Raw genomic sequence first — 26968 nt, forward strand, 5'->3', positions numbered from 1 at the left:
GAGGACCCACATTGTCATCCTCGCACTCTTAAAAACATCGCCCTGCTGTTTAGTTTTCACAGCACTATTACAGGCCAAAAAAAATGGCAGTGTCAGTTCTTTTGTATTCTGTCAGGCGACCACTGGACCTTGAAAGCAGATACAGTGATGATGCGGAAAGAAAGAAAAAAAAACCTTCAGCACAGACAACTACATCAGGCAATTTGAGGACAGTCAGTTTATTGAACAGCAAATTGTGACAGGGAACACAATATTTTACTTAATTTTTTTTCCATTGTATTGTCATCAGTGTGTAGGACAACGGTGTCATTCACCACACGTATTCATAAACACCCTCTTTGTCACAGATAGACTTTGTAGATGGACAGTGGGGTGGGGGTGGGGGGGTCCTTGTATTAAAGTGCTGTAATGCACAATTCCTCTTGGAGGAAGACAACAGAGGCCATGAAGAGAGCTCAGACCCCAAAAAGCCTCCAAGGTCCCCAGTTGCATCATACATTGTGTGATTTTTAATTGACAAGTTGTGTTGTGATTTCTTTTTTCTTTTTTTTGTTTTGTTTTTTCAAGTGTGTGTCTGTGTGTGTCTCCTACTTATTGCATATCAGTGAGCTGGTTCATGGATTTTTCAGTGAATGTGTAAAGCACAAATCTTTCGATTAAAACTTAATAAACTCTTCACTATATTTATAATACATCTTATAATATCTAAGTTACATTCTTATATCTGATTCATTTAGAATATGTAGGCGATATACATTTTTTTTGTGGATAACTGCTGATGGTTAACATAGTGGACACCATCAATAGGGTCTCTCATCCTGTTGTCTCAGCCCTATCGATCAAGTTTTACAGACATAGATAAACTTTCTCACAAGACTAAAAAGTTAATCTCAAATGACATCTCCACTGAAATAAATCAGACTTTAATCCATATCTGAAAAAGCAGCACATTGCTCTGAAAAGGACTTTGTCTGAGTATAATCAAAGTGGGCCATGTGGTCTCTTGTGCCTAATAATCCTTTGTGCTTTCTTTGATTGTATACACTCTAAGTCATACATTTGGTGTTTTTAGAGCTCCTCTGCATTAACCTGCATCCCCTGGCTGTGGATGCTGGGGAGAGGAGATGGCAGAGAAGTGTGACAGATAGAAGAAAAGAGGGGAGAGAGCATGGGTCTGACAATCAAAGAGAAAAATACCGCAGTGTCACACTAACAACTACACATCAACTACAGAACTACACACAGTCAGACACACACGCACATACATAACCAAATGCACAAGGTCAGTGAAAATTCACAGCTGTGTAAAACAAAATGACTTTGCACAACATTTTCAAGATTCAACCAAAAACAAGACGATAAAATCTGAAAACAACCAGGGGGGAGTGGGTGGGTTCGGTTAGGTTGGGGTGGGGGGGTTTCAAAAATCATAACAATAATCTCACAAAAACACAAAAATAGGCATTATAATCACAATACACGGCATATATATGAGATGAACTAGCAATCGGAATGTTGAAAAAACTACAACAGTAATTCATAAAGACAAGCTCACACGAGTAGGCAGGTCTTTTTTTTTTTTGTGCCACTTTCCTGTGGCTCAGCTGTCATCTGTCAACATGGCTGGAGGTGCCAGTCGATATCTAGTAGTTCTTTTGCCCCTCCCTGACCTATGGCTTTCAGTTAAGACATTAGATTAGACATAAGATTCGCTAGCATGTGTTTCAGTCGGTACAGCCCTGGTCGTTAGTGCGGCCGTCGTCGTATTGCAGCGACCTCGTGAAAGAAGCACCATTCAAAAAGACAGATGTTAGATTTACAGTCTGATGTCAGCAGGTCCCTACTGGCCTTGTCCACCGTGTATTTCATTTTAGTTCATTCCCAGTTTAAGTAGTGCCATAGGTCATTCACTTAAAACTAACTACATTGCTATCATCATTATATGATGCTTCATTTGGTCCCAGTTAGTAAAACTGTAGGAAACAGGACAAACGGCCGACCCAGCTTAGACCAACAGCACGGGAGAAATGGCACCTCCAAAAAACCATCCTATCTACACTAGTGTTCCCCTTTTGCATACAGTAAAAAAACCCTCATCGATACGCTGCATTTAAGTTTAAATGATGCTTGTTGCATTAAAACATGTTCCTTCATTTGATATGTCCACATCATCGTAACATAAAATCACCACAATATGAATCGAGGGGGGGAGCTGGAGAGGTAGGTGTGCAAATAAGCCATCATGTACAAAACAAACAATAAATCCTAAAACATAAAGTTCATATCATCTGCATATGTACAATATAGTTAAGGTGGACACTTTGACACAGAAAAAACAACACGTAGAAATATATAGTGCTATACTGCCTATAGAAAGGAATATTGGTAATACCTCACTCCCACAAATGATAATACACTGAAAAGTTGCATCGCGTATCTACAGTGCAACAGTACAATTGACGAGCTGCTTGAACAGCGGGAGCGAGGAAGGAATGTGATTGGATAACACACATCAAACCTTGATCTCCGGCGAGATAAACCAATGGCAGGGCTTCAGTGTTGTGATGCATAAACAAGATACGACGGGGCTGCTTTCCCTAGCAGCTTAAAGCAAACAAAACCTCTAAAGCAAACAAGCAGAGATGTTTGGTAAAACTCATAAAACACTGAAACCACATTGGTTTAATTTTCTGATAAAGAAATGTTTTTCATTAGCTCTTTGGCTCCTGCCACTGAATTCAAGTTCGGACAAAGAATTTAAATCAAGCGTGAACTCATGTGTAAACAACAATAATTATGTCTGGATCCAAGGGGTTTACTACTCCAGCTAATGTCTTACTGGCTCCACAATGGATGACTGTAATCGGGAGGCCTCGGCATACGATGTCTGACCATTTGTCAGCATAATTACTGAACATCTACCAATAATCAGGAATTCTATTAAAATTACTTTCAACCCATTTAGTGTTCACAGCTAATGCTTTTGTCTGAATACACAATGAATCACAAAGGGGCAGAAAATCGCACAAACTGCACTGTTCTCCGTGGACTGAAAATTTTAAAGCGTGCTACACTTTTGGCCACAATCCAATCAGTGATGTCACAGCAGGTGTTTTCCCATCATCGGTCAAAGGCTGAACCCCCACTGTGACATCACTGATTGGGGTGTGGCCACAAGCACAACAGGTTTTGACCCATAGGAAGAAGTATAAAAGCAGTTTTTTTCATGTGATTCTGTGTCGAGGTTAACGTTTACACATAGTTTGGTAGTGCATAATAATGCCCAAATGTTGTTCACCGTCTCCTCAGTTTAGTGTGTGACTATGAAACGTGAGATATCTTTCACAGAGGCAAAACAGTCCAACCATTGTGGTAGCACTAAATATCAGATGGAACCTGATCTATTTAAAAAGCCAAGGCAATCAAAGTCTGCTCGGAGCTGAATGGTTGAGTTCATTACAACCACTTACAGGAAGGGATGTGGCTTCTCAGGAAAGATCACAGGGGGTGTGCTGGTATCAAATCAACACATTCCCTGGGTCTGTCTGAAACAGAGGCATATATTTTGCTCTAAGTATGCTATCTTTTAAGACATAAGGTCTGGGGGGAATTCTTTGAATGGCATCTGCAGTAAATATTCTACCAGATCTAATGTTCTCACATATTTTTCTAATTAAAGTATGTGCATTTAATTCATCTAGTTACAGTTTATAATTAAAACTTAGTACTGTAAATGACTAATTCAGTACCTAAATTTGGTACTGTAGGGCTTGCAGAACTGCAGCAACCAAGGGCAGTACAAGTATTGGGAAAATTCAACAATCATATTCAAAAATGCAATAAAATGTAATTGTAAAGCAATATTCCTTTAAAACTTCAACTGATATTTGTGGCTTAATTTCCAGAGAGCTAGCTGAGCATGCCTACTGGAATTTCATGTGCCACCACAGGCAGCTTGGCAAACAAAGGCTCCCTCCTAAACTATTTCAACATTCAACACAACAAATGTAAAACAAAATATACGGATTGGCCATGCTTTGACCCATCAAAAAAAACTTCTTTCAGAATGAGATGAATCCTCACACGGTTGGTGTGATGCATTATGGGAGGGAAAGGCAGAAAAGAGGTGCTTCTTAGTTGTCTTTTTTAGGCAAGAAGCTGAGGATCAATTCACCCACACCAAGGAAGTAGATCACCTGGGCAATGCCAAACAGAGGTGCAATGACCAAGGCTCGACAGTAGGCTCCCTTCAGGAAGGCTGATGGACCCTCATTACGCAGGATTTTCCTGAAAAGCACAAAAATTAAAAAAGCTAATTAAAAAAGTGAAACATGCAGCCAGCAAGAGTTATGTGCCAGTAGATATGGTGTTGGTGATGTCTTAGTCTTTCTTAACAACACATTATATCAATTGTATTGTTGTTAGTTCAGCTGTTGTTTTAAAATGTAAAGTGTGTTGAGGCAATCTTGTGTGACAGTTCACTTTTAATACATTTTGACTTGACTATGCACACACATGCTGCAGCAGTAAAGACATAATGAGGTCACCTGATACAGTCAGTCACTCCACTGTATGTGTCTTCTGTGCTTCCTCGGTTCAGCGACTGCAGTCTAGTCTTTATCACTGCAACACACACAGAGCTCAGGTGAATATATAAAATCGACTAACGGCGCACACATCGATGTAACAATGTCCCACAGCTCACCATCAACAGGGTTGACAGCAACAGCCGCCGTGCTCCCGGCAAGGCAGCCTGATATAAACGACACGTAGAAAGGAGCAGGCCCTTCTACGCCTCTTTTGCCCAGGTTATTCAGGTTGGCAAAAAGGGGGAAATAGATGATGGAGAAAGGAACATCCCTGCAAAAAGAGACAAATAAGACAATCTCAGTAAGTCATGTGAAGTTCATTACTTTTGTTTGTTAGTGATACTACTACTACTACTCTCTTTTACCTGAGCAATGTGGCACCAAGCCCTTTATAGAGCCCAGCAATACCCTTTTCCCTCAGTAACTCTCTGGTGAGCTGCATGGCTGTCGGGGACTTGGTCTCCACAGTACCTGCTGCCACCGTCTCTGGCATCAGCTTCCTCTGAGCCGCTACGGAGCATAAGAAACACAACATTAACAACAGCACGAGTTTCATATAAAGCTACAAGAGTCACACAGTGCTAAGAACAGATATACGGGCAGACATTTTGAATTCATAGCATTAAGAAGAAAGCAGAATAAAGGTGTTGTAATCTCTGAGATGACCACATGAGGCCACTGTTTCTCCAGTTTCTCCCCTTCATTCTTTCCTAAACCACCATCTGGATTTCATTTCCTCTTACCAATTCGTCCAGCATCTTGGAGCTGGATTTTCAACATCTCCATAGGAGTTGTGACAATAACCTGCAACAAAACAAAACAAAGGTGTCAGGTAACAACATATGCACAGAGTGAACAAATCAGCTCAAATCTACCTCCATGTGAATGTGAAGTAATTTGATTAGAACTGAATGTGTCAAGCAAAATGTGTGTCCAGTGTAAATCTACTGGCATCCGTTAGCTAAATGTCAACTCTTGTTTTCCTCTGTAATCCAAGCAGTAGTAACTAGTTAACTGGATTACGGGTGAGATGGCCATGTTCTCAACTGCAATCTTAATCCAAGGTCTGCTACACTTAATCTAATCACGTTCCTCGGGCTTGAAGCCTTTGCCCTCATTGACAACAGGCATTTCCCTGTGACTCACTCACTCAGAGCACATGGCCAAGCACTCTCACAGTGCCTTATCTGATCACTCAAATCTAGCTGCCAGTGTATCGCCTGCTAACGGGACATTTTAGTGATTAAAAATCATTCATGAAAATGGAACATCAGAAGTCACATTGAGATCCCAGATAACAGGGTCAATCTACAGAGACCAACAGCAAGCATGTTTCTGTGACTACCACCTCTCATTTAAATGTGGTCGTGGTTAATTCTGGCTTCAGGCAGTGAGAAATGAGGCGATGGCTGAGGCCCAGTGGTTTGTGCGTGAGCTGACATTGGCAGTGCAAAAGGCAGCAGTTCCAGATGGAGAACAGGAGGAGGCAATTAAAGCAGCCCCTCACTCACTCACCTGGCATGTACCTGCCCCGCACCCAGCCAGCATCTCTTTGAACAGAGTGAGTTTTCTGGGGGAAAAGAACATAAGGAAGAAAATTAAATGCATGCACAAGCACAACCAGACAACTTTATTTCTGCAGTCCTCAAAAAGGGAGTTGTGTTGGTGATGCTAATCTTTGTCTTCCATATCAACATGTCAGGTACAAGGGCAGATTAATAATTCACAAGGTGAGCGGCTGGGCCAGACAAGTCAATCATTCATCAGCCTGCATGTTTGTTACCATAGAGATGGAGATAGATGCCCCAGAAACCTTCAGGTTTATCTATGCAGAAAGTGCTCATGGAGGACAATGGGTGCTTGATTTCAGCAACTCCAGATGACGGTTGCTAATGTTTGACATGTGATATCATTGTGTGCTAATTTTACTTCAGACGAGACTTCTGCTGGCACACGCGCAAGCATTTCGGTCATTTTAAACCAGACAGTTAGCAACCCGCCGTGAAATGCTTGGAGGAGATGACAGAACAGTGGAGGATTAACTAGAGGCTCGGTGAGAATACAGACAGCTAATGTGTCAGGTTACATGTTAGTAAACACAGCAGTTAATCAGAGTGAGAATGAGGGGAGTGGGTGCGTGTAAGTTGGCCTGTCAGCACTTTCATGCCTCACCCATCCTTAGAGAAGTGATGCCTGAAGAAGTCGTTGGCAGCCAATTTGATGGCTTTCTCTGGCGTGACTAGTGTCAAGTTTACCGCCGCTCCTGGGAGGATAAAAGGGACAGAGAGCAAGAAAGAAAGAGACACAAAGAAGAAACAGAGAAGGGAGAGAGAGAATGAGGTGGTGAATGGTGGAAGGTTTTTTCCCAATAATTGCCTGTACCAGTGACACACAGATCCCTGTATTTGATGTCTGTAGTCTCACTATGAAGCTGCCTAACAGATTTGACGCTCTCATTTTTTACACTGGTCTGACATCTCAGGGAGCTCATGTATTAAACACAACAATCTGTCAAAGTAAAAGACTTACCTCGGTACATCCCAAAATACCCCTCTGACCGGATGGTCTTAATAAGGCAATCTGACCTGAAACACAAATACAACAGTTGTGGTTTGTTAGTCAAAGAATCTGATGAGAAGCTTGGTGATACTACTGATTAGTTCTGACCAAAGCCCAATGAGTTACAGACTGTTCATAAGGAAAATACAGAAATCTCATACATGCTGGTGTAAAGGCGAGCTCCATTTTGCTGGTTTTGCAAGCGAGTCTTGGCCAGGTCAATGGGAAACACACAGGTCACTCCAATTAGGCCAGCGATCCCCCCATTGATCAATTTGGCAGGCAAACTGGATGACGGTGACGACCATAGAGGAAGAGACAAAAACATGAAATATGAAAGGTCAATACGTGAAAAAAAAAAAGCCACTGTGTTGTAGCCGTTTCACATTCAACCTTACCTGATCTGCTTGTCAGCCATTTATGTAAAGCCCTGGCTGGTCAAAGTGTCAATCTGTCTGTTAGCTATTCACTCGGTGGGTTGTCCTTGTCTTTGGTTGTTTGTTACAGTCGTGTGTTGCTGTCCAAGTGGGATTATGTAGTTTGATTATGTCCACTCGTCTCCTTGCAGCTGTTGTCAGTTCAAGTTAGGGGATATCTGGAAAGAAATAGCACACAAGGACCTGTTCACATTCATCAATCTCATGAAGTAGATGTTCCACAAAACAGAGGATCAGTACATTTAAAAAGTCACAATGAACAAATGTTGCCTACAGCATAGACTTTTAAACTGTTACATGAAAATACACAGCGAAAAAATCCCCCCAAAAATCAATATCAGTGAGTTATAGCTGCAACTAATGATTGTTTCCATGATCAATTATTGATTGTTGTTTGGTCCATCACACTTTACAAAAGCCCCAGGTAGTGTGATTAAATTGCTTGTCTTGTTACATTACGTTGATTTGACACTTCTTTCCAAAGGAATAAGAGATGCCATCTAAGATTTCCAGAAGTGCAACTCTCCCGTATAAACAGCTAACAGAATGTAATGAGCTGCATCCTAAGTGTGTTTGTTTATTTTAAGACGTGAGATGTGAAGATGTGAGATGGCAGTGTGGGGGGGGGGTTCTCAAACTACAACGAAAGATGGGCAGTGACTCTGCTGTCCTAACTTCAGTCGGGAGTTCATTTCCCCTCCAAGTAATGACCAAACCTTTAGCGCTGACAGGAACTGAGAGCATGTTCACACTGAGCTGGTTACATTTAAAAATGCATCTTTTTCTATCCACCACAGTGGATAAATCCTAAAACGCCGGTTTAGTATTTTAATGTAGACGTTTTAGAAAACAAGTATGAAAGTCTACACTGTTGATGACCAGCACAAAGACAAAATGCTCACAGTACTGCTGTATGCTAGTTGGGCAATTGAATCTAAGCCCAGTTAAAATGAGAAGCACATGATACACCACTGATGAATGCCAGACCTAGCAAGCAACACATATGCTCATGTAAGACAAAGACAAGCAGCAAACCCTCCCAACATAGAAGCTGAAGTGAAGGAATGTTTGGCATTTTTCTTTGAAAAATGTATTCATCAATTATCAGAGCAGTTGGTTTTTATTGATCGACTTGTTGAATCCGCCCCAATCAGCCCCCTCGATTATCAAAAACTCTGTGTCATTGATTAATTCTAAAGGACATTTCCACAGTTAACCACTGCACGGCAGAATTTGGCGACATTGCTGACAGACCCTTCAAAATAAGAGCTTTAGCAATCACTAGAGAGGGATTACTTTCTGTTAAAAAAAATCCATCACCACTAGAACATCTGCACGTCATGCGTGTCCTTGAACACGACATGAATGTTTTATGCATAAGCTCTTTCACTGTGAAACCGGAGTCATATAGGAGAGGCTCTATCCTCTGCGTGCTAAAACAATCACATTCGAGCAAACAGATGAAATATGTCTGATGTCGCCAAGATGCTCCCTATTTTTGGTACAGAATGCCCTCAGTGTGAAAAGATGCTTCCCATTTCCCCTTTCATTCTCTCCACCCCCTCCATCCACCAATCACAAACAGCCTCTGCGTGTGCAACCCGCCTCCTCCTCTCTCCTCCTCACCAGCCCTCCCCCATCATTTCCCTCAGTCACGAGTCACGACTCTCAAACACAGCTTTTTCCGTCTCAGATCTTTGCTGACTTGTGGGTTTCTTTGTGAAGTGTTTCTGTGTCTAGTCGTGTGACACCAGTGTCACTAAATCCTCAGATTCAGAGTCAGAAAGACTGCACGGCATGCGTGGAAGTTTAGGTTTTCCCATAACTGGATCTCGGCATGAATGCAGCTGTGGTCTGGTGTGTTTAGTTTGGACAGGGCTTGAGGCCCTCGCTGGCTGCTCCAGAGGTGGAGGAAGGGGGGAGGAGAGGGGGGAGTCCTCACTGAACAGGTCAGAGAGCTGCCTCTCTGGTCTCTGTTGGCTGGGTGTTGTCCTCTCTGCTCTCTGGAGTTTCACACCACCAACTTCACAGCCGTCCTCCATTGCTCATCTCTAACTGTTAACGGACCTCAGCATTTTCTCCCCGAGCAGTCCACCTTCTCACATACTGCTTGCTACTCTCATTTCCCTGTTTCCTGTCACGGACTTCCTTGACATGTTGTTAACTCCACAGTCAGCACACTGGTTTCTCTTCATACCATAATTTACAGAAGACTATATGTTCTGTTGCTAATAAGACTGAGGAGAAAATGTATGGGTTGTAAAGAGCACTGCAGTCTTATATGAGTCACCCATCAAACTGGCATCTGCCTCCTCCTTTACCATGCTTACGGCGTCACTCGTCCACTTCAATTCATCTACACCATACAACTGTGTCCGCACCAGGACATTTATTTGACCCATATAGCCTGGCTGCACTGTCTTGTCATGACAATTGGAGTCTGTACGGAAACAACTGGCCTCAGTGTGCAGTGTCCACAGCCCAGTGGCATCACTCATAGGCGCAATCTCTGAGGAATTCCTTTTATTTTCACAGCAAGAGAAAAAACAAACTGTTAAGAAAGTGCATGGGAGCTGATATTACTTCTCTCCAGACCACATAACCCTTACATCACTTTAGAGGATGCCAAGTCATTTTTCAGTTAATTAGACTATTAAAGAGGAGACTTGATAAATAAGACAAATAAATGATTTAAAGTAACTGAAAACCTCCTAATCTAAACTAGCCAAACACAAGTGACTTCAAACATCTCCCTCTTATACACACACATTCAGACAGAGGTCGTATTTTGAGTTTGTACCTCAAGGTATGAGATAAGCACTGATGAGTAAACAATAGAAAAGGCGATTACGCAACTTGTCTGCCATGCAGAACCTTTCACTTATAACTTCACCCAGCCCCCTAAACCAACTATTGAATGCACTTGATTAAAGAACTACTCAGGAGTTCGCGCACCAACAGATAACACCTCTGTTTTTGACCCTTGTTCATCATTTCAAATTGAGCAATGAGGCAATAAACTGTTTTACTGGCGAGGACACTGGGGTTTAACCTTGTCAGTAAAGCAGCAGGCAATCTTCTTTTGCTAGAAATTAGGGTATCAAATGCCTAAACTAAAACTTTTAAAATAGGCAATAACAAGTGCAAAAAAGTAAAGTTAAAGTTAAATGCTTACAGATAATGTATGTTATGAAAAGGTGATCATAAATACAAATCCTGATTTCTTGAAGGTCCACTGTGTACCAGTTTATATTTTATCTGCAGAAGCAGCGGGTTGCTATATTGAACCACCATGTTCCTACAGTAGCCCAGAACAGACAAACCAAACACTGGCTCTAGATAGGAACGTTTGTATTTTCACACATTTCACAGCCACCGTAGTTGCAATCTGCAACTTCACCGTCAGATGCCAGTAAATCCTTCACACCGGGCTGTTAAGTCTTTTGACTGAACTGAAAAGTCTTTGTGGATTATCACACAATAAGTTGTTATTATGTAATAAGATTTTAAATAGTTCAGGTAATATGTAGAAGAATGTGATGAATGAAATGTTCTCTTGAATCTTTCTGGGATTCATTTCAACTTCACAGGATCAGTCGCTTACTGGACAATTTAGATTCAGACTTATACTGGCATAATATAAGCAGGTATGGTGATGGCAGCATTTCATGTAATCATTCTCCATTTCTTTTCATGAACTTTCCTAACATTTCTTAGATATATAAAATAAGTGACAGAGAAGATGCTAAGCTTTTCTTTCCAAAAAAATATATAAGACATGTCTCAATCACAAAATAACCCTGCAGATACTGAAAATCTGGAGACAAATCCAAATCCAAGTAAATTTTCTATGCAAAGCTCAATGCAAATTATACTCCTCTCATTCAAATCAAACAGAGAACAATTTACCTTGTCCATCCCAGCTCCTTGCTACCTCTCTGTTGTCGAGTGCCAAACAGAGTAAAGGTCTTGCTGACTAAATGACCCTGAGTTTGGTGATTGATTGGAGGAAGTGAGCGGCCTATAGTGACAAAGCACTGTGGTAGTCAGCACTCCACTCACGTGACTGTGGCTTAGTCAAAAAAGACAGTAAAGAAAGGAAAATCACACGGGTCCTTTCTCATTATCTCAGAACAGGCTGTTGTTACCAGTCCATCTGTCTCACATGAACTGGTTTGATTAATGCACTGTGAGCTGTAAGCCATCAACGCAGGGAGCTGCTCTGAGGACTGTTTCAGACACAAGTGTGTCCCTGCAATTCTCAGATATCAAGAACTTCTCTTAGCTGCAAGAGCACAAAGGCCAGATCAAATATAGAACCCAATCTGTCCACTTTCACATTGGTTCTGGAGACATTATTTTATAGTATTAATCAAAGTAAAGAAGTTAATCTGTGGGCATTATTTAATCACTGCTACTACTATGAGCTAGTATTATATGACTTACTGCCAGCTTGGTATTGTCCTTGTGTAAGTTTGTTGCATCAACTATTTCTAAAAGGATTGGGTTTTAAATAGTTATATAATAAACTCCCTCAAATGACTTATGCTTAAGGTTCCCCGAGCATGACCCGAGTTATTTTCTCTTAGTGTCCCAAACACTATCCCAAGATCTTTAACACACTAAAAATCCATATTCTACTAACTTACGAACAATTTATAACCATGATGATAAAGCTACTTGCTTTAATGCCTGTTTTCTTTTCTTTATTCTCATCTGTGTTTTGTCCTATTTAATTTTAACTCGTCTGTAACTCGACATTATCATAACTGTGGGCAACCTCAAAGGTTCTTCAAGTTTAAATATAGGCTTGAATGAGTGAAAACCTAACAGCTGTTATCGTGTTTTTTTTCAAATACTGGTTTATAAGATGCAGTCTATTTTTGTACAGCTACAGCACGGCGGAAACAAGGGATGAAATTTGTGGTGTCACAGATAAATCTGATTACTATTCCCTCTTCCCAACAGCATCAGGATTATAAACCTAATACCTACTTATGAAACCTCTCTCGCAATCTCCATTTACAACCAGTGGAGTGAGAGTTATGATCTGGGCACAGCGATGCATTTCCACTACAGGTCCTCTACATTGAGTTCATATTGCAGCCATTAAACCTGCACAGTGATGCATTGTTGTAATCACCTGCTGTAGATCAGAAATAACAAGCTGGGTTCAACTTTCAGGGCAACAGAAATTCCCCTTCAGTGCAGGAGAAGTGGTGTAGTGTTTAGTCCCTCCTCTGACACCACAGGTATCCCTGATGGCCCAGTTTCTAAAGTCACCTGGGTCTTTTCTCTTGTGTCTCTTCTGTTTTGCCTCCCTCTCAGCTTTCCTACAGCCTTGATAGGAAAATAATAAGACCACTGTGTAAGCTAGAAAGCTAAATGCACCATTGAAGCATCTGGTTACCATTTTCAGATTACAGTAATGGCCTGAAGGACTGTAACTCTCTCACACAACCAGCACAGCATCTTCCCACCAGCACGGCTATATGTAATTTCCATTCAGTACACACATATTAGTGACATTTAGTAGTCCTTGGCTCTGGGATTTAAGCAAACCTTCAGAGGATGCTATATGCCTGCAGTCCTGCATTGCAGATAAAATTAATATTTAACACAATGTTTATGATCTACTGAATGAAAGTAAAGCGATGTTTTCAGCGTTGCAGTCCAAAAAAGGTACAAAAGTTCCACTGGAAAGCATAGGATGTCATTGTACACCCAAGACTGGCTAACCTCATCAATTATTTCAAGGCTGCAGGAATGCTTTATTGCACTGCTTGGACTCAACAAAACCTATTAAATACTAGGACTGCACCATATGGTAAAAACATCATATTGCAATTATTTTTGACAGATATTTTTAACATTTTGTAACATTTGTTGTAGGGGTGTAAGAAACCGTCGCACTGTATGGTGATATTTTGCTTTGTGATATTGTATCGATTCTCAAAAACACTGTATCCATTTTTGTTATTCAAACCCACAAACACTAGATAGGAGTGTTGTTAACTGAGGGCTATGATGTTGGATGTTACAGGGATTATGATAAATACAAACTGTTCTAGTTGCTTAAAAAAATAAACTTAATTTACATTGCTTACAGTATATATAAAACATTGTAACTCCTGGGTCATGATACCGATTATATCGCCAGATTCTTGCCAATAGACAGCCCTAATTTGCTGGGGTCTGCACCAAACAAACATGTTTTGCTAAATCTGGGGAACAGGATTTTGTAGACCAGAGTATCTCTTCAATACTACAGTACCTCATTATAATGCTCACTTGACCTCTATCGAACAACTGCAGCTTCCTGCAGTTTGCACATTGAGATTTTGACTATATTATAATGGTGCAGCCCTATTTAATACACTGGTAACATCTTAAAAACGTTCTTCTTTCAAAAGCATGCAGTTTGCAAGTCCTTCCTTACACCCTGCGGCAGTAAAATGTCCTCCACAGTGTACTTACACGTTAACAGAACAACAAGGTGGGTGAAATAGAAATGGCCTCAGCATTAATGAGGAATTATTTCATTTAAAATACTCTCTATAATCTTGCCTAACTTTCATTCTGCACTAAGAACTTAACAGTATGTTAATGTTTAGCTACAGTCTGTCAAAGGTGAGTAGCTTCACTTTCCCCTCCACCAATGAGAAAGGAGGTGGGTACCGTTTAAGTGGGTTTACCCCTCCACTACCAACATCCCAGCCCACATGATGATTACACCCTCACTACTGAGCGGAAGCCGGCAGAGGGCGGCCGCAGTTGGCCCCCTTTGGCACGGTCTGGGAGAAATTCGGTAGCTGGTCCGGTTACTCTTCTGTGGTTACCATTACAGGCTTAAAAAAAATGTCCATTCAACACCACGACAACCGTGAGATATGACGCGTTTGTGCTCCGGCGTGATGGAGAATAACCGTTACACCTGTGACCAACGGCTCGTCGGTTGTAAAATATGACAAGGCAAAAATATACCAACGTCTCCAGAATAACCGTTATTATTCCCAACGTTACGTGTTGCCATAGGGCCAAACGTTAACGTTACATATTGAACCATATGTTTAAATAAAAGAGCAACATTTGTCACATAACGGGGCTTAAAAATAAAATAATTTGCTGCTCCTCTTACAACGAAGCGACAGCCCCGTATATAATTAATACATGCCCGTCGGAAATACTAGCTAGTTAGTAGTGAATAGCTTCAATGTGTCGCCTTCACCTTATTGCCAGGTAAGATTTTTTTTTTTCCAAACCAACATACACACACATTTCTCTGAATCACACACCCAGCCAGCAAGACTTTAAAACTGCATCCCGTTATCTACATACCACATACGGCCGTTTCCGTTATCTCTCCCGGTGTGGTTGTGGTTGTGAAAATCAAAATAAAGCCTTATTATTATTACTATTATTATAATTTTTGACTCTGTCTCTTTGGCTGACAGACCGACAATAGCTAACCTACCGGTGTTACTAGCATTTGAGTCCAGTGGAGGGAGGTAGAGGAGGTGGGAGTAAAAGCAGGCAGGGAGGGAGGAAGGAGGAGGGAGGAGGGAGCAGCCTCGCTGGCGATGGACTCGAATAAAAAAAAAAAAAAGAAACAGAAAAGGGATTTTAAAAAAAGGGTCCTCTAGTGGTGTGTAGTAGAAGTACACACACATCTATATTATTTGCAGTAATAGGTGTAAAAAGGGGAGCGGAGGGAGGGGACGGCGGACAAGCGTCATCGTGACGATTCAACCTGATGACCTTGAACACCCAAAAATAGAAAAATGGCTCCAGCTGAAATATTGGGGATGAGGGGCAGCATGCAGCAGCCAATGACTCACTGCAGCAGTGCTTCACAAACCCCTTTTATCTGTCAGTTCACAAATTTAATGTTTTCTTCTCCCTGATGCTCTGCCATTGTTCTGTTAGCTCTTAGGTTGCTTTAACTGCATACTTTTCTAATGCAGGATGAGACTGAAGGCTCTGTGCATGTAGCTCGTGTTCAGGTCTTCACCTTTATCTTGTGAGATTTGTTTTTAAAGTTTATAAATTAAGAAATAATCTAGAATTTAAAGTTTCATTCAGTTTTCTTTACAGAAATGAACAAAATGCTGAGATATAGGCCTATCGTTTATATTTCTAAATATACACCCTTTAAAATAAAGAAGGCCCCCACGATGAAGCCGGCCCCCAGGTTGAGACCAGCTGCACTACAGGACTCCCAGCAGAAGAAAATAGCTGACACATTTCTTTATATGAGTTTTTACTAAAGATGAAAACAATGTAAAAACATTTCCTGATTTGTCACTGAGATTGTGCTGCAGCTGAGCTGGTTTCTAGGTGAACAAAGGCACACAAGGAAGACATTTAATCAACCATAAAAATGGCCTCCTCTTGCACTTTCAGTAAGTCCCAACAGCTCCCAGTGTTTGTTCAGCCTCTTAACTCGGTCCTGAATTTCATGGAATTTTAATTTCTTGGAAAATGAAAAAATAAAACATAACATTAGGATGAAAATACTCACAGTAAGTCAAATGAGTCACTGAGTCATAATGAGGACATTGTCAAAAATTAGGAGATTCTGTGTCAATTATAAGCTTTGGTTTAATATTATGTGACAGTAATGAGATACTAAATCCAAATTATGACATACTAATCACAAAAATATTAAGAATGAAGTCATTAAAGTCACTTGTGACTTAGTGTTTCATAATTTAGACTTACCGTGAGTGTTTTTATTTTTATCACATTTACCTTTCATTAGAGATGTTTTGCCTTCCCGATATTGATTCCTAGGACGAATCCTATACATGTGCATTAAAAAATAGAAATAAATATATATATTCTGTAAATTATTATTTTATAACAAATACTACAAAGTCTGTGTGTGTAAGTCTGCTGCAGTTGTGTGGCCTGGCTCAGGTTAAACCCTTTGTAAGAGTCGTAGGAGGGGGGTCACTTCGCCATCCCATTTTAGGGCTAATAAATTACCCCGTATCGGATCGGTGCACAGATGCATACTCTCTGATACCGTATTTCGGGCAGTATCGGAGAAATTTCCGGGTATTGGTAGCAGAACGTTTCCTCAATTCATTTATTTTGCTGTCGGGAACCAGCCTCCACAGTGTTGCTCGCACACTGAAATAGTTTTTAAAAAGTGGTGAAAACAAGCCACAGGCCATCCACCTAAATGCAGTTCATCCATTTCACCTGTCTCCTGTAGGTCTCTGAAAGGCCACCAGCTAGTCTCTGGCTATCATGATTGAGAGATTTCTTTGTACTCTAGGACAGTTGTTTAGACAGCAGGATGAGATGATGGGGGGGGGGACATTGTAAACAAACGGGTTACTCAAGTGTAAGTCAGCCATCTGCACCCAGTGTGGGTTCCTCTACTGCTGTGTTTCACCGAGGGAGGAGCCCTCTGCTTCCAGGCCCACTCTCCTCAGTGACTCTGAGTACTTTCTCCTCCCTATACTGACAATGTCCTCAATCTCATCCGCCAGGTCCCTCCTGCCGCTCTCTATCATAGCGGACACGAGCCTCGACACTGCCCCTGGTCCTGCGTTCCTCTGTCCCCGGGCCCAGTGGAAAAGCATGTCCAGCACCAAAGTTCCCAGGTTGTCCCTGTTGAGGAGAGCAGAACATACATAAAACATGTTATATATCGGCTACAGTGACCTACCAAAGGATTAAAAGGTAACTGATGTAAATATATATTTAGATTTCAGATATTATATTTGAGCAGCACTGTATGTTCCAGTTCCAGTTCCAGTGTAGGATAAAATCATTTTCTAGATACTGTACGTTAATAAACACACTGTATTAAAAACGTAATCATACAGAGTCTCCATGCAGCTAAAAGATAGACAATTGAGGATATTTGTGCATCAAATCTTTACGGATTTAGGCTATACACCACCCGGTGCCAAAGCAAAACATTTATTTAGGAACTTCTGTCGAATACACAAATCATTGTAAGCATTACATGTGAATGCATTCCTGTATAAAAGCCTTACACAGAAAACCATCTACACAACATGCATATGTATGGTTTTTTACATAATGCATTTTTCCTCCAACTCCAGGATGCGTCATGAGAGGTTTTCTGAGCATGAGGAGTAGGGGGAGGGACAGATGAGCATCAGTCTGTGTGTAATCTCCTGCAGTGTCCCAGATGGCTTAGTGATGGCTGACAGTGCAGATTAAAACAATCAAAATTCTCTACCATTTCTCTCCCACTGCGGTTTTCCTTCAGTCACATTACATCTCACTCCATCTTGTTCCCTTAGAGGCTTTGGCTGTGCTAGCACACGTGTGCATGCACTGGTTACATCATTCACCCATGCAGAGATACTTTAAACACAAAATGTAAATTTTTATATAAATCTCTCTTGCAGGTTTACACATTTTACTATTTCCTGAACAAGATTATAGATTAAACAGTTCAGGTTGAGGTTGGAATTCTTCATTTGATTATAACTGAGCACTGCTTCCATATGAATGTGTAGCTGAAGCTTAAACTGTGTAAACATTCATGTTGCACAGATAAGAATTTTTTTCTAGTCATATCAAAGTTTACACTAAAACCAAACATGTCAGGCAGAATTTGTAGATATATTTTGGCAGTGTGGTGTCTGAGGGGCGAATGCACAAAGAAGGGTTTGCAGCCGCTGATAGCACCATGAATTGCTCATCACTACCCCGTCTTGACATCTAATTCACAAAAAAGATATTGTGCTAATATTACAGCACGACAACAGGCCCATAAAGTTCCACAGCTGAGAATTTGCCCTTGTTTTGCATCTGTTCATCTGCAATTTTCTGCAGCTGTGCCAGTAATATTTGTTCTTAAAGGGTAATTTATTTTGCCATGTTTTTGAGTCACAGTGAGAAATGGGGACAGTAAGTTTTGAATTTGGTCCAGCATTCAGTGAAAATGCTGCAGCCTGCAGGAAAATGTTTCCTTTTGCTTAATTCGCTGTGTGTCTAACCAACTGAGAGTTGAGGTGACTTTTCACAGCAAAACAAGAGCTTGTTGTGCTGGAGTACAGAAAGTGTAGCTTAGTGTTATGTTAAATATAAATGGCTAAATATTTAGCTGATTTTGACAACATGGATGGCCACCCATATTTATGCAGCTTGAGCAAGACTTGACACAGACTAGATCAAGTTAAAAGTTAAATTTCTCTGTATTCGTTGTCATACAGTTATAATAAGTACATATACTTTACACTTGCTTTGGCAATGTAAACCTGTTTCCTATGCCAATAAAGCCCTTTTGAATGAATTGAATATAATAGCATGAAATGAATATGTAGCCCATTTCGTGGCTGCAGGTTGCAGCCTCCCTCAATACAAGTTCAAAGTTGACACAAAAACACGGATCCAGAAGTGACTGTATCACATGACGTGGTTAAGCAACGTTTGAGTTAAAAAAAATTGTATAAATGCAGTTGCAAGAATAATACTTTCCACTCCTTTCTTAAAATGTTTGAACTTATTGTAATTTTAATTGTAATATATAATTTTATCCTGATTATATAGTATTATCTCCCCATGCTCTTTCATTTGTTTCTATGTGCAGGATGTCTCTTGTTTTCCTATGACTCACTCTTTATGGAGTGTTTTCTCAGAGTGACTGTTATCTAGGGTACTTTAACAGTGTGCTTTCCCTTGTGCTTCTGGGTTCATGGAGAGCTGTTATCTTTCCAGTGCGTAACCATAGTTTCTGTTTCTCACCGCAGTATGTTTCATGTTGTTTCACAGTTTAACTCCCTCATGATAAATATCAGGTTTGTACTGTATGTGCCTCATGTGTGCATATGATGGACTGTGATGTGCTATTGCTTCACCTGGCTCACTGCTTCAGTTACCACCAACTCTCTGAAGACACAAATAATTTCACTTTAACTGCATGTGAAATTATATTTGTGAAGTAGACTGTTTTTTTACACCAAATGTATGCATATTATCCCAAAAGCAGCAGAACAGAAAGATGCTATTTGCTTAGCAGCACATTGAGGGGCATGCATTTCCCCCTTTGCAGGTGCTTTGTGAATTACATGGTTTCTTTTTGTTTTATTTGTGCAGGTTTAGTGGTCGCAAAAGCTGCACAATCCTCTTAAGAAGTCGCCTTTGAGCCTTGGACTTAAAATACACATATAATAGCACTGAATTTAGATCTAAAAGGTTAATAATAGCTTGTAAAAACAATCAGATCAGAAAATATCCTAACCTGAGAATTGCAAATATTGTTGAGTTTAGTTAAGACATTCTTACTGAACATAATGCAATCTGTCATTTCCTACCTGTACTTGTACTGGATGCGGTCCAACTCCTGGTAGCTTAAGCCAAGATTGATACCAATAGCACGCCAGTCCTGTCCTATCTGGAGAGAGATGGACAGCAGGTTGGCTTCTGTGAGGTAGCCGCTCTCAGGGTCACCCAGGTTCAGAGGAGGATACTGCAGCTCCTCCATGATGAAATTATTTTCTGAGTTTAGAGCCTATGACACAAACAGAGAGGAGATCATATGTGCAGTGTTTCACTCAGGTTGTGACATTATTTGTAAGTAGCAGCTAACAAACAGTTGGGAAAAAAAATAAGCATCTAGTTTAGATGCTAAATACTAATGTGTATGGGAGGAACACATATTTTGTATTTCTATTTCTAAGAATATACAATTATTCTAATATTATATTGCATTGTAAGAATACCAATAGGTTCATGTTAATTCCTTTACTATCAAAAAACATCCAAACATATCTAGGTTTTCATATGAAATAAGGCATAAAACAAAAACATCAACTGACAGGAAGTCTTAGCGGTAAAGTTGCAAGCCACTGGCTGTCATCTCCTTTCCTCTTCCTCGCCACTTCCTCTGGCAGATTGTTGGGAATCTCCCCTCTATAAAAAGACACCTGTAACAGAGGTACAAAACTCATTGATTCATGGGACAAAATAACAGCGTTTCTAACTCACACTGACCCGGGCAGCCACGGTGAACTGGTACATTTTACAGTGTTATACAATGCAATACTCTAATTTACACCGAATAATTACTGGACTTAAAAGCTTATATAGCTTTTATTAGAGACCATTACAATTGTTTGTGTTTTGAGGAGAGTAAACTCATGAAATAGGCTGTTGTAATGTGAGCTACAGGTAGGCCTACATTTGCTTACATTTTGGCAAACTGGCACTACTAAAAGTATGCTGAATTAGCTATTAGCAGTTCCTGTTTGCAATGTACACACACATGTACTGACAACAATCACTAGATTACTTTGCTACTGAAGATAACTTGAAAATTTGAGGATTCTCAGGAAAGTTCTGAAACGTCTTTTTTCTATCATTTCTGAGCGGATATACGGATGTTTATATGATATGTTATCCTCAGGGAGTGTGTGTCACGCTGAATGATATCAATGTGTTTCATGTCTGTGTGTGTTGTGAAATATTTCTCTATCCCTGTGACATTCAATTATCATGACACCCTAAACATTTTTTTTTTTTTAAATCTGACCTTGACTCATGTCTGCACAAGCTGTTCTGTCCCGTGATCGTCCCATCTGTCTCATTACCAGCCTACACACCTTATGACTACCCCATTGTTTCCATGTAATTCTTTATTATCTCTAGCTTTATGTAAATTGTTTGTTCTTGACGATATAATTCTGTGTGCTTCCTTTAAACTATTGAACATTGTTGAAGTGAAATCTGCTTTGTGTCACTTTGTTCTCCGAGCTTCCAAAAATAACAGATTACAACAGCAGGTTAAGATTTGACTCAAAGAAGCAGTATCATTTTTGATTCGCCACCAAATTCACAACTTCCCCCATGCCCCCACTGGAGAGACATTTAGCTCTCTCTTTTATCTTTGTCTTGCTGAATATCATTGTATATTACAGACCACATCCTGTAATTTTCCGATGGTTAAAATGCCCCCTGGAACGATGAGGTACATTACTGAGGACTACAGTGACTATTTTAATCCCTACCTCCCCCTGTAATGTTAATCCCGTCCGAATGGGGCTTTAGTGTAGACTGTACTGTACTGTATGTATATAAGTGATATGTACAGTCTTTTACTTATTGGTTGTTATAACATAGGTGAGGTCATGCAGTCCTTGCACCAGTCGCACTGCCATGTGATGTAGAAATGAAAGCGTAATAAGTGACTTTGTTGTATACCAACAGAAAACACAGCAGAAATCATTATTTCTAGTCACTGCACTTTCTTATCTGTAAAACATGTCTTACTTGTCCCCTCACTGGCCCCTTCTGACCCTGAGCTGGACAGATGTACACTTCCTTCAGATTCTTCAGGCTGGAGTAAAACTCAAAACGCAGTCTTCCTCCCACGCAGTCTGGGCTCTCTAGAGAAAACAGGAAAATATCTTCTCAAGACTTCTAACAAAAAGTTGTTTCAGGACAATTATTACACAACAGCACATCAAAAGACCTTTGAAGGCAAGGGAGAAAAAAATGTGTATTTATGTAAGATAGGACCTCAAAGAGGACTTCAGACCTGTGCTGATATCTAAGCCTTTCTCAAAGCCAGCAAAGAACTGCTCTCCTTCCAGCAGGTCACACAGGTCTGAAGGCTGTGGTCCATCATATTGCTCTGACAGAGACTGCACTCTGCTGTCCACCTGGGCAGGAAGCATCACAATCTCTGTTTAGCATTTATGCATTAATGTTACGATTTCATTAACGCCCATGATGAAATCAGTTTGACTTATGCAGTGCCGAGGTTGAGACACAACACACTGAGAGAAGAGGGCTTATAGGCTGCTGGAAGTTCTATTAGATTACACAGTTGCAGCAGAGACAGGAGGAGAATTACAAACCTTGTTAGAAGGTAAACACTGTAGCATAACTTGTGAAGGATCAGTTTTCCGCTGGAGGACGAGGAACTGGACTTTGAACTGTTTTAGCTTTTGATAGACCTTCCTGACTACCCCGCTAACACAGCGATGAGTGGTGTACCACAGCCAGTACCTATGATGGTGCACACAAAGCTGTGTTAACACAATGTAAATATATAAATAAAACACACATTATGAGAATATATTATAAGAACTTACCAGGAGAAATGTGTGATGTAGAAAATAGCATACAAATGGGTAACGTAGAGAGACACCTGCGATGTAATGTCAGTCCAGGTTTGAGCACTGGGGTCTCCATGTAGCAGATGCAAACAGGACATATCAACTGTGTGGCCTGCAGAATGACACAGTGTTAATACTGTTATAAACATATATGAGGATGAAGATATAAGTATATGACATTTTGTACCTGTGACTCCAGATGGCAGAGGGACCTGAACTTTGATAGGCTGCAGGAAATGTATGCTGGGAGTCTGGGAGAGGCAGAGGAGAGGGCTAACACTAGCCTGAGGATCACCACACAGCGCCTGCACCTCTGACATAGGCACCTGCAGCACCTACAGAAAGAGATATGAACTAAAGCCTTGCAAACCACAGTGCAAACCACAGATACCTCAGTGACAAACTGATACAAACTCTCATATAGTGTAGTACTACCTGTAAAGTTATAGCGCGGGTCTGCACGGTGGAGTCTGGAGGGAAGTGGAGCTTAATTCCAGGGTCAGAGCTGGACACCAGCAGAGCTCCAGCTGGTGTGACAGAGCAACTGTCCTTTACTGGACGGGACACGGCCATAAACCAGGAGAACTGGTTCACCGCACAGCAGGCCAGCTACAGGTACACCAAGACATCATTGTTTTCAACACTAATATTACAATGTGTGCTACAGAGAAAAAAAAACTTAAATACAACTGTTCTTTAGCAGTGGGAGGTTTGATACTTTACCCTGGCCGGACGTCCACCAGGGTGACTGCTATGCCCCTCACTTCCTCTCCTCAGAACAGTGGGCAGAGTGCTCCATGACTGTCCGTCAAACCTCTGCACCACCACCTCCCTTCTTTTCGTCCGAGGATATGGCACACACACATCCACAGGCTGTAAGGATTTCAAAGTTTAATCAGTTGACATCACACAAATGTACCAAAGTACCCTATGAGGAACAAAACACAAATTCTGTATATTTTTCTAATAGTTTTTACTGTACTAATTTAAAGTAGTCCAGTAATTAAGTATTGCACTTCCATAAAATTGGAGAACTTCTGAGAGATAGATTTAAAAGTAAATGTTCAAAATCTGTGCAGCAGAGGCTGAGATATCCTGACTTACAGTCCCTATTAGGTCAAGTTCCAAAAACACTGGATCCTACATTTCCCATAATGCAAATTGATAGCATTTTCCATTAGATCCTCCCTGCCTGGTAAATGCCCATGTCTCTTGAACTCCACTTCACATGTATGTAATGCAGACTGTTATAGATGAGATAACCCTGTCAAAGTACCTCCAGAGCCACTGACAACATTATACAACTGTTTTCCTCAGAGTAGTGGCAAACAGACAAAGAAACTGCGTGAAATCGGACTGTTCCTCGACTAGAAATGGTCATTAAGATCGATAAACCCATTTCTTTTTTATTACCTTTAAAAATGTAATTCCATGAGGACGAAGTTCCAGTGGACGACTCAGTAAGATGTCATGCTCCTCTAACCACACCCACTTCCTTTCTGGCCTTTTCTCAACCCACTCCAGTCTTGTGGTTGTCACCAGGCACCCCGGGGGGAACAGCAGCTCAGCCCCCCCTGGGAGAAACACATGACACCCAGCAGACGAAACACAGAAACTAAGGAGCAAAAGGAGCAAGACATCTTTAATCTTGTCAGAAACGCCTTAATTGACAATACTGAAATTGTTTCCGTGCTGAGAGCGAGACTGTACCTGTGCTGCTTAAATCCGAGATGCAACTCTGGAATTTTTCTTTCTGCTTGATCTGTAAAGAAAACAGTGATGCTACCCAGTGAATATGCTGAGAGCAAATGTAAACACAGTATCTAATGACAACTGCTTTAACTGCACTAATCAATTTTTTTTTCTCTGCTCACAAGGTGTAGGAGGGAGAGGAGGCGGGGTCGGGGGTTGTCCCAAAGGATTGTCACGCACGTCTATTTTCAGCAGAGGCAGTTTGTTCAGACAATGTGGGATCAGCCGCAGGTCATTGCTGTAGATGACAAGCTCTCTGAGGGAGAGAAGAGAGCCTGGGCAACAAAAAAGGAACCTTTTTTTTTTACTTGTGCATTCTTGAATTTAACTATCATGAAACAAAATAAGAATGGCAGTTAATTTCTGTGATGGTCTTTCACTGACACACCCACTCACCCTCACACCCTTACCCATGCTCTCTGGTAGCTGCTTCAGCTTGTTATGAGACAATTCCAGCTTTACCAGCTCCTCCAGGGAACCAATTTCATCAGGTAGTTGCTGAAGGAGGTTATGTGAAATATCCAGTGTCTCTAGTGCTTTCAGATGACCCACACCTGGGGGGAGAGAGACCAGCTTGTTCCCCAGGAGGGAGAGGTAGGTGAGGGAGGACAGCTGGCCAATATCAGGAGGCAAGGCCGAGAGGTGGTTGTGACAGAGGAGCAAAGAGGACAGCGCGGGCAAGCTGAGAAGGCAGGATGGCAGACAGGAGAGCTGGTTGAAGGAGAGATCCAGGTGCACCAGATGAGAAAGGGAGGAAACAGATGTGGGCAAAGTGGTGAGGAGCCCTGGCAGCGGGTCACCTTGCGAGTCATAAAAACAGTGTCCTTGAATTAGAGAGAAAAAGACAAATATTGGAGCAAACCAAGGAGAAAGACAGGAAATGATTATTATAATGTATTAACACCCTATTTACTGTATCTACATTTGTATGTAAAAGTTTTGCTCATGCTAAGAACAATAAATACAATGAAACAATGTTTAATTAAGCCATTTTACTTCCTATGCTAACAAGCAGCTGATACCACATGAAGATAATGAATACCCCGAATAGCAAGTGAGCGCAGCTCTGTCAGATGGTGTAGGACCTCCAGGGCACCATCCAGGCCTGGTTTGTCCTCTGAGCCCAGTCTCACGTACTGGAGACCCCCCAGTTGCCCTGGGATGGACCTCCAAATCAGAGGCAGTGCAGCTGCTCCTCCCTGGTACACATCCAGGGTCAGTCTTGTATCAGTCAACACAGCTGGGAGCTCCACAGAGGGAGGCAAGGGTGGAGTCAGAGACAAGACAGAGGAAGAAGAGGATGAGGATGAGTACAAGTTGGCATGGTGGTGGGTGGGTGAGTGAGAGGAGGAGAGGCTTGATATGGAAGGACCACAGGTGTCCATGAGACTGGAGGGGGACACCGAGGGAGCATCGTCTGGTTGACCGTCAGACATCCCTCCACTGGTGTTCCTCTCTGGTTCCTCCTGGTGCACCAGTCCTCTCCAGAGCCTCTGCGCCAAAATGTCTGCACAAGGGTCCTTCCCGTTACAAGCAGGTGTCACTTCCACCTCTTCAGCCTCCGACCTGCCTGGCTTTATAATCCAACCGCCTTCCTCGTCTCCATCCTCCTCATCAGGAGCTGCCTCTTCCTCGCTGCCTCTCTCCATTGAAGCCATTGTTTATAGACAGCTAGATAACCGCTTCCCACCAGCTAGTAAAATACTGCTACAGGATGTGTCTGTAATGTTACTCATGACACGATCAGATGCGTTCACTGTCATTAGAGTCGGACTGAGATCCATCACTGCCGTGCTGTAACAGTTATGTTAGCTTCTAGCTAGCAATGGCTATGTTGTAGGCTCATCATATTTAACGTGAATATAACCTAAAAAATAAACATCTTCTGTCCTCTGTTGCTACGTTATTGACCCTAATGTTCAGTTTCTAATGTCACTCACGAGCTACCGTTGTGTTATTTACTAAACAATGTGTTAAACGAGTCTCTGTTTCCCTGTTTCTCTCACTCACTGACTACACCTTACTTCCTTATGTCCGATAATGTTTTGAAAGAAAAACAGTTGATTGTTCGCTTTTCTGTGCGTCGTCCGCCGACGGGCGACGGGAGGAGTCTAATCGTTTGTATCGGTTTAGAAGAAAGAGAACCCCGCCCCTCCGGTGGTTGCTGTGTATCATATGGAGCGCCTCTGATGCAGGCGCCGCCAAAGTTTCAACCACAGGGCGGGACGGTTGGTGTCAACGTGCGGCCGCTGTCAGTCCCCGCCCGGCCATCGGGGGTCGCTGTTTAACCCCCTCCACTACCGTGTTACATACAATATAAACAAACAATGTAAACAAACAACAATTATATATTAAATTAAAATGTTTAAATAAATAAAATTATATACAAATATAATGAATATAATAAGAATTCAAACATGGATTTTTATTGCAACAATAATCAATGAAAGAGGGAATAAGTTTTTGTTTTTTTGTCTTATAAAATACATTTATCTATCTCAAAAGCTGTGGAAGAAATTAT

General features: G+C 41.3%; 2 protein-coding genes and 1 long non-coding RNA gene across 4 annotated transcripts; 1 reads left to right on the forward strand and 2 right to left on the reverse strand.

Moving 5' to 3' along the window:
- Positions 1-194: 194 nt before the first annotated feature.
- On the reverse strand, positions 195-15102 carry slc25a22a (solute carrier family 25 member 22a). 2 transcript variants are annotated; one of them, XM_051382029.1, is made up of 11 exons: positions 14924-15102; positions 7547-7743; positions 7310-7435; positions 7119-7174; positions 6762-6852; positions 6105-6159; positions 5333-5393; positions 4955-5099; positions 4706-4860; positions 4548-4623; positions 195-4287 (listed from the first exon to the last, which is right to left on the reverse strand). In XM_051382029.1, exons 2-11 carry the CDS (start codon positions 7564-7566, stop codon positions 4134-4136), a joined length of 939 nt encoding a protein of 312 aa, XP_051237989.1. In that variant the 5' UTR covers positions 7567-7743; positions 14924-15102; the 3' UTR covers positions 195-4133. The 2 variants fall into 2 exon arrangements, with proteins under 2 accessions (XP_051237989.1, XP_051237990.1); XM_051382030.1 differs by lacking the exon at positions 14924-15102 and adding an exon at positions 11495-11596.
- On the forward strand, positions 13069-18607 carry LOC127353069 (uncharacterized). The gene is made up of 3 exons (XR_007881226.1): positions 13069-14824; positions 17086-17278; positions 17668-18607. It is a non-coding gene; the product is annotated as an uncharacterized LOC127353069 (long non-coding RNA).
- On the reverse strand, positions 15829-26499 carry pidd1 (p53-induced death domain protein 1). The gene is made up of 15 exons (XM_051382000.1): positions 25490-26499; positions 24858-25271; positions 24570-24722; positions 24406-24457; positions 24109-24310; positions 23419-23568; positions 23131-23304; positions 22883-23030; positions 22672-22807; positions 22435-22585; positions 22113-22236; positions 21845-21960; positions 20395-20502; positions 19891-20087; positions 15829-17206 (listed from the first exon to the last, which is right to left on the reverse strand). The coding sequence occupies exons 1-15, from the start codon at positions 26103-26105 to the stop codon at positions 16972-16974; spliced, it is 2976 nt and encodes a 991-aa protein (XP_051237960.1). The 5' UTR covers positions 26106-26499; the 3' UTR covers positions 15829-16971.
- Between the last annotated feature and the right edge of the window lie 469 nt (positions 26500-26968).

Source organism: Dicentrarchus labrax, unplaced genomic scaffold (genome assembly GCF_905237075.1).
Source record: "Dicentrarchus labrax unplaced genomic scaffold, dlabrax2021, whole genome shotgun sequence".
NCBI lineage: Eukaryota > Metazoa > Chordata > Actinopteri > Moronidae > Dicentrarchus > Dicentrarchus labrax.